The sequence below is a fragment of the Phoenix dactylifera genome, chromosome 13 (assembly GCF_051530095.1).
Source record: "Phoenix dactylifera cultivar Ajwa chromosome 13, Ajwa_hap1_PhDact_Kaust_v1.1, whole genome shotgun sequence".
Taxonomy (NCBI): domain Eukaryota; kingdom Viridiplantae; phylum Streptophyta; class Magnoliopsida; order Arecales; family Arecaceae; genus Phoenix; species Phoenix dactylifera.
Genome location: NC_143202.1, coordinates 19,112,429 through 19,124,199, shown reverse-complemented (window position 1 = coordinate 19,124,199; position 11,771 = coordinate 19,112,429). Strand labels below are relative to the sequence as shown.

Here is an 11,771-nt window from a genome sequence, read left to right as displayed (position 1 = left end):
CATCATTAGTTTCATCAATTTCTTTATCAATGATCCTATATTCTAATTTGCTAAATGTATTCTATTTTTTTGGACTAATTTCTTTATCTACACATATCCATTAAAGTTTGAAAACCCTTAGCAACTTTCCATCATATCTTGGTGCTTATGTTCGCTTTTGAGGAACATTCTAATTAATTCTTGCGCACTTCCAATACTTCCGGGGTCGATGTAGTGGTGCTAATAGAGAATGCATCAACTATATACTTTTTACATAAATTTATTTATATAAAATGTAATTATAGTTTTATGCTGGCTGTCAACCTATCGTAATCTTTAATATTTATCCAAATTTGGAATCAGCTATGCATAAAATATATGCAAAGTTAAGCATTGCATCCATGAAAATGGTATTGATGTCTAAATTATCTGCCATTCTAAAGATATGTAGAAAGCTTATACATATTTTTAACAAATTAAAGAACTTATATATAAATTAAAAATATAAATTTATTGAAAACTTCACGAGCTAGGCAACCCGGTGGGTTCCAAAACTGTAAATTTAAAACTACATGATATACTAAGAAAAAACAAAAATTATACAAAATTTTACTAGTAAAAAATTCAAAAGGTAATCATGTAATTTTATGAAGAACAAGATGTAGAGGTCATATTAATGCCGCTTCCCCCGCCCGCTCTTTTTCCCACGTACTCTTCCCTTCCCTCTAAGAGAAGCTGCCTACTAACTCTCCTCTCGCCTCTCTCTCCTCTGTTAAAGGAAAAAAAAAAGAGAGAGAGAAGGAAAAGAAACCCCTACCCATCTTTTCTTTTTTTTGGTTACAACAGCAGCTCATACAATTTGTGTGCGAGTACAGCCAGACGAATCCCGCTCTCTCTCTCCTCTCTTAAGGAACTAAAAAGGAAGAGAGAAAGAAGAAAAAGAAAGGCTACAAGAAAAACCAAAGGAGAAGAGAAAAAAAAGCTTTTGTGAGAAGAGAGAAGGCCTCTTAGAAGAATGGCTCTCAGAGTGACCCTTGCGCCGGAGATGGCTCTCTGCTTCCCTCCCCCAAAGAGGAATACGAAATCCCCTAGGGTGTCCATGACTTCAACCATTAACTCCTCTCCAAAGTGAGCTCCATTATCCTTAAAATGCTCTGTGGTTCCTTTGATCGATGGAAGACTCCAGTTTTTTTGCTTGCATGTGAGAATTAAGACGTTGTTTGGCGTTCAGTTACTTGTATCTTGTGTGATTCGATGTTCTGATGCCTTTAAACCACTTATTTTCGTTTATTTCTTGATCTTGGTCGTGCTTTTCTTGCGTTTTTTTTTCCCGGCCCGAGAACGGTCGGAATCAGTTGGTTTTGCGAGATTTCGATGGAATTTCATGGATTCCGATATGGATTTTGACTCGATAGAATCAAGATTTTTTTTATAGAGGCTTGCTTGTTTACGGCGAAGCCTATGTTTCGTATGGGTATATAATCCGATCCCTTTGGAGTTACATATCAGCACCTATGTTTGTCTCTCTACCCATCTTACAGCTTAGAGTAGCCACGTTTTTTCCGAATGGGCTATCTTCTTGAGTTCTTGGATGAATTTAGGATAAATCTATACTCAGTTGTCATTGTCTCTCCTTTATTTTCAAAAGGTTTTACTTTTTTCTGCGTTTTGTTTTGGGAAGAAAGAGATGAATCTAATGTACAATCATCCTTTTCATCTAGATCAAAGAAGGGAAAGAAGGAAAAGATCAAAGAACCCAGTTAACCATGATTTTTTAGATATGTATTGCATCCAAATTGCTTTATTCAATTTTATTCTATTACTTATTTTCATATTCTTGGTTTTTAAGAAAATATTCTCCAATTACTTTTAATCAAAAATATCATAGTGGCATTCTTGTACCGGCGTTGTTTTCTTTTTTCCTTAATTTTCTGTGGAGTATCGCTGGCCTCTTCCTCTGAAGTGAAATCCTCAATCTACCATGCCGGGATTTCTTTTATGTGCATTTATTGTATATGTGGATGAGGTTTTCTAGAATTTCTTTGTTAGGGAGTTATATCGGTTTAATTTTATCGATACCTAGGATTTGAGGGAGATTCATATTACAATGCATTTCTAGCCATGGTAGGCTGAACCAGATTGAATCGCCTGGTTCAGCCCGTACCGAGCCAATCCAGTAGAAAATCAGGTCAATTCACCAATTGAAACCGGTTCTGGCCCCAAACTGGCCGAAATGGGTTCCGAACCGGCCGGAACCGATGCTAACCATCCGGTTCGCTCCGAGTTGACCCAGTTCGGAACCAAGTCTCTTCCTCCTTTACTTAATCCTCAATCTACCATGCCGGGATTTCTTTTATGTGCATTTATTGTATATGTGGATGAGGTTTTCTAGAATTTCTTTGTTGGGGAGTTATATCGGTTTAATTTGATCGATACCTAGGATTTGAGGGAGATTCATATTACAATGCATTTCTAGCCATGGTAGGCTGAACCAGATTGAATCGCCTGGTTCAGCCCGTACCGAGCCAATCCAGTAGAAAATCAGGTCAATTCACCTATTGAAACCGGTCTGGCCCCAAACTGGCCGAAATGGGTTCCGAACCGGCCGGAACCGTTCGGAACCGATGCTAACCATCCGGTTCGCTCCGAGTTGACCCAGTTCGGAACCAAGCCTCTTCCTCCTTTACTTCTTTTGTTAAAAACAAGTGTCGGAAAGTTCAAAGGCCTTCCCAACAGTTTGTTTTAGAAGTTTCAGCGATTCCCCCTTCTTTTCAATTTGCAAAATCACACCGATTCAGCGCGATTGAAGGAAGATTCAAGCCTAAATTAGGTATGCTTTCTTTCTCCTATCTCATCCCCTCTATTTTTTGCTTTAAAAATAGCTCAAAATTTATAAAGTAAGAGAAGTTAATGCCAAAATTTTTAATTTGGCCTTGATTTTATTATGTTGTAGATCTATGGATGATCTACATGATGACATAAAAAAAATTTAATTTTTAAATTATATATAATTTTTAAAAATTAAAAATTAAACTTTTAAAGTAAAAAATAAAAAAATATATAAAATAAAATTGAAAAAAATATAAAATCAAAAGTGTATTTAGGGGTATGCAAGCTACTCTCTAGCAAAATTTGGTGTCTATATAATCAAGTTTTGATGGATCACGTGCATAGTGGTGTAGGCCTAAATTTGAAAACAATTAAAAAATAAGTAGCCTTTGATGCATGCCCACAGATTTGAAAAAATATATGTGCCATCCAATACTGGGTTCTATATGGATCCGAGCTAAAATTATTTTTTAAAATATTTATATTTTAACATAATTTTTAAATTTAAAAATAATTAAAAATTTATAATTAATACCAAAAATTATAAAAAATAGTAGTACGTATTAAAGAATTCAGAAGTAATTTCTGAAGTAGAAAATATATTTTTCTAAATTTATTATATTTAAACATAATTTTAAATTTAAAAATTATTAAAAATATATAAAAAAAATAAAAAAAATGAAATATTTGTATTATGTATTAGATCAATTAAATATATCTTCTGAGATAAAATATTATTTTCATCTTAACAAAATTTTTCTATTTTTAAATATTTAATAAACTGACATACTTGATAAATCTGCAGTAATGAAACCATCAAGAAAAAAAAGGAGCTAGAGCATGACATTGGTTGAGATCATGAGCAAATGCTCTGAAGCGGCATAATTAGAAGTACAACTAGTGCAACACAGAGTTCATAGGAGGAGAAGAACCAGATTGAAGCAACACTTAGCTAGTGGTTACTCCGATGTATCTATATGCCGAAAATGTCCATAGGAGGTTCGGCAGTTGATGAAGAAGCACTTTGCACCTGATGTCCAAGTAAACTGAGATATTGGGTTTTTAGGACCAGTATGGCCTGGATGCTGGTTTTGGAGATGTGTTTGAAGATAAATGAGTAATTTTATAATGTTGATTCATCTTCTATTCTGTTTATGGATGTAGGTAACCATATAAGGAGCTTGATTTCATTTTTCAGCATTTTCTGAACCCAAATGCTAGGAATCATTTGTGAACCTGTAGGAATGTACTGAAATGTCGTCTCTCTTGTTTCTTCATGGCTGACCAGATAGGGTAGGTTTTATCTAATAGATTGGTCAAGCTCATAAGATGAGCAGTGGCTGATTTGATGAGGAGTTATGTAGGTATAGTAACTAGCTAACAGATTTCATGGAGAAAGATCTGGTTATGCTCTCGTCATGGAAAGACATCTCTACAATTGATGACAAAACCGGTCAAAATTTCATTATCAGGCAATCTCTGATGACAATGACTTCACGAAAGTGATTGATTAATGGTCATTATTCACAATCACCTGATATATTTGGATTACTGGATTCCATCGGTGATGCATTGATTATTGATTGGGCTGGCATTAGCAAATTGTGCTCGGTAAGACTTCCAAAAGCCCTGTGGTTTAGATACATTTTAGCAAGATAAAAAATGGTGATTAGGTTGATAGTTTTGACAATGTGATAGCTATCATCAAGTAGAAATCTGAAGACTAAATGTTCATTGTGTTCTTAGGCTCATATTTAAGGTGGTCATGGTGAATGATGCTTTCTTGGATCTAGTCCAAATTTTCAGCATGTGGGTGTTTGCCTTTATATCATTTATTTTGTCTAATGGAGTAAATTTTGAGGTTTTAAGTGCCGATGGTGCATGCCACTTACCATGCTATGTTGATAGAGAATGTTTCGGTCGGGTTGATTGGAAATTACTCTAGCTTGAGCAGAAGTCCATGTCGAACCTAGACATGCTTGAGAGTAAGCTTGATCCCACTAAACCAACATGTGCACATTACATTGCAAAATGTGTGACATTATTTTTCATGAAATATTTTTTAAAAAATATTTTTAAAATTGCATTAACTATAAAATAGGAAATAAAAAATTAATTTGTATTATTATTCTTTCTGTGGGGCAATAGATTGAGCCCTAGTAAACATTTCCAAAATCAACCCAATTGAATGTCACTTTGCCCTTTTTCTCTAAATTTATGGTGTTTGGGGGGAGGATTTTGGGTAAAATGCATCCTCCCAAGAAGGTGCAGGAGCGTGCTCAGGTAATCTTGCGTAATGGGGATATCTTGAGAGCTTATGTAGGAGCAAGAAATTAAATAATAACTTTGACTAACCTTTTTGGGCGAGGTTCTGAGTCGTAATAAAATGGTATAGAACGGACTTAGCCAATGACCCATGCATGAGTAGGGGACATTGCAGCATTGATACTTTTGAGGCCATAAGCCAATTTGGTGTTTATGATTGTGTTTGGGATTGGACCCTATGCTCGGCGGCAACAATGTTAGAGTTTAAATGGCACAGTTTGTGAGGACCCATGTATGCATGTATTTAGTCTTGTATCAATTGTGTGGGGAGATACTGAGTACTTACACAGGGCCAAGAAACCTAAATAATAACTTCTGGCTAGTAGTTTTGGGTTAGGTCCCAAGTCATTACCTTATCTTCATCTTCTATTTCTTGCTATTCTACTACTACAAAACTCATTATAATATGAAGGCATAATTTTTTTTTTTTTTTGTACTTACAAGAAGTATCAAACATTTGGTTCCTTGTATCTGAACTTCATTCTTTGCCCCATATATTTCTATATCATCCTTCTAGTACTTGTATCTTTTTTTCTTGGAAGGTGAGCTAGAACAGGTAAGAGATGAACTTTGTTCTTTATGTATTCTTATGCTTGTAGAAGGGTAATTATTTTATATGTAGTCTACTAAAAATTTCGAAAGGACTCTTGTGTAGTTTGGAAGCCAAGATCTTGAATTAGGAGGCAAGAATAAAAGTATAAAATGATATCCTCTACAAAAGTATTTATATATTTAATTTTTAATCATGAAGCATGAATACATAAAATAGATGTAATACATTATATTACGCAAATGTTTGACCATGAACCAAGATAAGATTGGAGAATAGGCTTACTCCAAGGAATCTATATGGGAAGAAAGTTGTGAAAAAGTAAATTCTAAATATAAAGGGGAAAAGCTTGGCCCTTGTTTTAACTTTGTTTTTTGTTAGATTTTCAATATAAGATGATTCTGTCGTTAATTTAGATTCATCAGAAATTTTCAGAAGGTTGCTGTGAAGTAGTCCAAGAAATCTATAGGAGCACCAATTTTTTTTCTATGATATAATGTTATAAAGAAGATGCTACATGAGTGTTCTTTCGTAGTTTTCAAAAGCATTATCTATTATAGAGCAGGGAAGGTTTTTAAAGTTCATCTGAAATAGTGAGAGGAAAGAGGTCGTAAAGGGTTAAGCAAAGAAGGTACCCAGTGGTCAAGAATTTCAGGGCAGAGGGGCATATCTTACATTGACTGTTGCAAATAAGAGAAAATCCAGAAATCCTGGGATTTTTTTTATTTTTATTTTGGTTGGGAGGGGGGGGGGTGCGCTCCATAACTTACACATAGACAAGTGTCCATATATTGGGAGCACGGATATATGCAATTTTTTATGGTTTCTATTGGATTTTCAAGTGCTGCTCCATGCCAAGCAGCAGGTATCATGCCTTGCCAATACCAACACCAGCACTAGTCTACATAGAACTTTTTAATTGTTTCAATTTTTTTAATAAAAATGTCTATCTATCATCACATGCATGCAAATTTTCAGCATGATGCTGCACATGTTAAATATCCTCACAATTACTTAGTAATAACTGGATAGATTATGAGAAAAGCGGTTCATTGGTATGTAAACATCAATTGGTATATACATTCTATAAATTATTAATTATTTATAATTTATAAATTAATGAATAAAACATTTCCTTACTTAATGTATCTTGGCGTTTGGAGGCTGTCTTGCATTATTTTCTCATATGAAATTTCATACTGCTACAGTACTGCTTACTCAATATAGGATAATGTTTTTTTCACTTCTACACATATTAACATCAGATTTATAAACATTATTTGGAATATTTGTTCTTATTTTAAATCTCAGAATATAGTATGACTGCTATATGGATATATAAAAAAGATATACAACCTTCTATATTTTTGTGTCTTATTCCACTTGTGGTAAAAATTGGAAAAATTGTCATTGGCAACACTTCCTGTTTCATGATTCCATTTTGTGGGTCATTTAATATAATGTTCCTGCTGTTCTGAATTTTTGTTTATTTGCAATGCAAGCCATATTTTGATTGTTCATTGTATGTTCATTGCATCAAAGTTTCATAGCTAAAGGACTCTATTCCGTGCTCCTTTTCATTTACAAATTCATCATCTTTGCTAGCAATTAATGGTAAAACTGCTCTCCTCAAATGAAAAAAGCAAGAAAACTCTGAAATCTCTAGGTTTTGTCTGTTACCTGTGAGTATTATTTTTTAACAGCATAAAGGATACTCTAAGCATATAATTTGTCTCAGGGATGAGTCTCCGAAGAAACCCTTCAGTCCTCGACGTGAGGTACATTTGCAAGTCACTCATTCCATGCCACCTCACAAGGTTGAGATTTTCAAATCCTTAGAGGAGTGGGCAGAAAATAATATCTTGGTGCTTTTGAAGCCAGTTGAGAATAGTTGGCAACCGCAGGATTTTCTGCCAGATTCTCAATCTGAGGGATTTTACGAGGAAGTTAAGGAGCTGAGGGAGCGGTCAAGGGAGATCCCTGATGATTATTATGTTTGCTTGGTTGGAGATATGATCACTGAGGAGGCTCTTCCCACATATCAAACAATGCTTAATACTCTTGATGGTGTCCGAGATGAAACAGGTGCAAGCCTTACCTCATGGGCTATTTGGACAAGGGCGTGGACTGCTGAAGAGAACAGACATGGTGACCTTCTTAACAAGTATCTGTACCTAACTGGAAGAGTGGACATGAAACAAATCGAGAAGACAATTCAGTATCTGATTGGTTCAGGAATGGTATGAATTTATCTAATATGTTTTTCCTTGATTCGAAATTACTTCTTTATAATTTGGAATCTCCATAGCCAAAATATACAAGACTGCAAAATGTTTTGTTTGAATTATGGAATTCTGTTTGGCTGGATAATGTGTACTGCTTCTTTCATTAACTGATACATTCTTTCTCCCTGTTTTGTTTTTGTCATGCAATGTGGTTAATAATTGTTTGGAAGGAATATACATGGACCAATAAATTTGGAAAAAAGTTCTACGCCATCAATCTTCTAAGAAAGATGACGGCCCTATAATGTCTAATTAGTTAGCCATATGATACTTAATTATCCATACTCCTAAGTTCAGGATTTTTTTCTTTTATTAAAAAGAATTGGAACTTTAAAGTCTAGATCTTTAATTGGATTTTGGAGGAAAAGAAAAGAAATAATGTACAAGAATGGAAATTTTTTGAACTGAGATTGTGTTAATTGGAACACGACTCACCAAGGAATTTGCTTCACTGCAAAGTGGTCATAATTACCAATAATGTGGGTTTGGACCTTTTCACATTAAAAAGAAGCTCCATGTTTCTAGAATTACCTAAACATTTTGGCATCACTCAAATACCATTTTGGGGATAACTTGCTTTTACTAGAAATATGCAAACTCACAGAACTGTAATTGATCTGCATGGCATCCAAATGTGCATGTATTTATTTTGTCTCATTTCTCGAGTATAGGAATGAGTTATCTTTATTCTGTGTTTTGTAGGATCCTAGGACAGAGAATAGCCCCTACCTTTGTTTCATTTATACATCATTTCAAGAACGAGCAACCTTCATATCCCATGGGAACACTGGTAGGCTTGCCAAAGATCACGGGGACCTGAAACTGGCTCAGATATGCGGTACAATTGCTGCTGATGAGAAGCGCCATGAGACTGCATACACCAAGATAGTGGAGAAGCTGTTTGAAATTGATCCAGATGGGACTATGATTGCATTTGCTGACATGATGAAGAAGAAGATCTCGATGCCTGCCCATTTGATGGACGATGGGCATGATGATAACCTGTTCGAACACTTCTCTGCTGTTGCTCAGCGATTGCGTGTCTATACTGCCAAGGACTATGCTGATATACTCGACTTTCTTGTCCGGAGGTGGAATGTGGAGAAGCTTACTGGCCTTTCTGGGGAGGGGAACCGAGTTCAAGACTTTGTGTGCACTTTGGCTACCAGGATACGGAGGCTCGAAGAAAGAGCACAAGAGAGAGCCAAGCGAGCACCATGCATTCCCTTCAGTTGGATTTATGGTAGGGACGTGCAGCTTTGAATTTGAGAACACTGAACAAAACAATTTTGATGTTGTGCTGGGACTCTCCATTTAGCTGAGAGTTTTTCGAGGGGCTGCTATTAGTTTCATGTCAGCGTTCGGCTGGCTACTTGTAGGGGGTTTTGGGGAGTGTCTTAGATGTAGGTCCAAGTTTTTTTGTGTCTGTGGGTTGGGTTTGTTCAAGTCTGTAAATACTCTCTTTAGCAACTATCATGGATATGATCTGGGGCTGAAAAAATGGCTGTTGTTCTGTAGTTTGCATAGTTGAGAGCTTTATGCTTGGTCCTTGGTTCATGTGTATGTAGCAGTTTTTATTTTTTTTAATTATTATTATTATTATTATTTTGCTATAACGGATGACTCATACCATTCTAGTGTGAATACATCCAAAACAGTCAGAAAGTAATAAATCATAGAGTACTCTAGGCAACTCTCTCTTACCAGTCCAGAGAACTTTCCTAAAATGATTTGCCACAAATGAAACTATCCAATCTGCAGCTATATTAGCCTTCTTATAAATATGCTTGGCCTGAAAATCGACGTCTCCGCCTACCATGCCTCAAATGTCCCACAATAGGAGATGGCAGCCACCCATGTCCCCAGGGCACTCCTAGATCTAGTCGATCACCGTTTGTGAGTCATCTTTGAGTAGGATTGCATTGGCCAGCACTACGCGTCGAGCATAACACAGACTAGCCCAAGCTGCTCTCAGCTCCGCCCGAAGGATGAAAATGTCAAAGATTTGGCACCCACCGGCTGCCACCACCCTAGAGTCCGGGCTTCTAATCATAAAGCCCTCACCACCCCTCCTGCTACCATCCAATGCACATTCATCAAAATTGACCTTGAGGAAACTCGGACGTGGGGGCTCCTAGGTGACGAACACCATGTGTGGTACTACAAGAACAGATATAGAGCCCCAGATGCCCCGAGTCAGGGCATGCCATACCAGCTCGTACCGACCGGTACGGGCCGGTACAAACCAGTCCGGACAGAGACCGGATTAGCGTAGGATCGGTATTCTAGGAGCTTTCCATTGAAAAACCGGCTGGTACGTCTACCGTACCAATACGAAATCGGTACGAAACCAGTACGAACCGATACAGAACCGGTACGTACGGGGCCGGGCCGCCATCGGTACGTCGATCGGTATCGGTATGATAGACCTTGCCCCGAGCTATTAATGCCCTGTCCAAAGGACCTGCATAGGTAATCTCCGCAGCTTGCACTTGGGCCCTCTCCATGACAAACATTGATGTGGGATTACTCTCTCCAAACATTTAGACATTCTTGGCTAGCCAAATATGGTAAGCAATATATGTTGCCCTGATGGCCACATACCGGGTCTAAAGGATGACAGCCCACCATCTAAATGCTTGGGTGAAGGAGACGGACTGGCATTGAGCATCCGGTGGGATATCAACAAGCCTCAAACCCTCATGGCTTGTTCATACTAGAATAGAGCATGGTTCACGGACTCCTCCACCTCGCACCCAAGGCAGTGTGGTTGGATGCTAAGTCCACGCCTGTTCAGTACAGACCTCGTTAGTAGTCAACCCTAAACCACCTTCTAGAGGAACAGGGTGACCCTCGGGTGAAGATCGAACCTTTAGATTCAAGCGCAGTCTTGCCTCAGTTGCTGCTCACACTAAAGATGGTCGTAGATGTCTCTCACTCTGACCCTCAGGCTGAAGGACGTGCACCAAACTCTCACATCCAGACTAGAACACCCTAGAACCATCAATGAATGTACTCTCTCTACAAGGTGCTCTCTAAATAGATGGTCGATTCGGCTGGAGACCCACCCTACCCCATCACGGCGAAGGAGATCGTGAACCCGCAAACCATCCATGGCCTCAACATTGACCATGGTCGACCAGAGTCCCAACGAGAGAATATTCAACCAAGGGTCCTCCACCACATCCACATTGCACCCATCTCCAATCAGCCATCTCCTTCTATATAAAGGAGTACATTCGGCCGCTCTGAACTGCCCCGCCTACCGTAACCGGTGCATAACGGGCTGTCATCATCTGACTCCAAAAGCATTGTGGCTCAAATATCAGTCTTGTCGCATGTCTAGCAAGCAATGCCTCTCTCTTCATAAGTAGAAACAGGACACCTGGCCCTTCTTCCTAGATCAGCTGGCAAATAGTATCCCATGCCAGCAAGTGCACCTTGTGTCTGCCACCATATGAGCCCCACAGGAAACTCCGGAGCAGTCGCTCAATCTTTAACAGCACCATCTTTGGGATGACCATGTTAGAAATGAGATAACCAGCATAGAGCTAAGAACCGATCTCACTAGAGTCAGCCTCTGCATTATGGATAACGAGGCAGCTCTCCAACCCTCAAGCCGCTTCTGGATGCGCTACACCACACTGAGGCACTCCATCATTCGCAGTCTCCTCCCAGTGATAGGGACGCCCTAGTAACTCCACGGACTTTCCTACTCCCTCATACTAAGGAGCCCCCTAATAGCTTGCTTCACCCGCAAATCAATCTTCAAATTGAAGCAAATGGTTGACTTGAGGAGATTC

At 38.1% G+C, this 11,771-nt stretch overlaps 1 protein-coding gene across 1 annotated transcript; it reads left to right on the top strand.

The window, feature by feature from the left end:
- The first annotated feature begins 789 nt into the window (after positions 1-789).
- Positions 790-9,485, top strand: LOC103721731 (stearoyl-[acyl-carrier-protein] 9-desaturase, chloroplastic-like). The gene is made up of 3 exons (XM_008812046.6): positions 790-1,107; positions 7,422-7,923; positions 8,671-9,485. Exons 1-3 carry the CDS (start codon positions 995-997, stop codon positions 9,229-9,231), a joined length of 1,176 nt encoding a protein of 391 aa, XP_008810268.4. The 5' UTR covers positions 790-994; the 3' UTR covers positions 9,232-9,485.
- Positions 9,486-11,771: the final 2,286 nt, after the last annotated feature.

Coding starts and splice junctions, on each gene's coding strand:
- LOC103721731 (XM_008812046.6), top strand. CDS start 995: ATGGCTCTCAGAGTGACCCTTGCGCCGGAGATGGCTCTCTGCTTCCCT. Junction 1,108..7,421: donor ACCATTAACTCCTCTCCAAA/GTGAGCTCCATT, acceptor AATTTGTCTCAG/GGATGAGTCTCCGAAGAAAC. Junction 7,924..8,670: donor ATCTGATTGGTTCAGGAATG/GTATGAATTTAT, acceptor TGTGTTTTGTAG/GATCCTAGGACAGAGAATAG.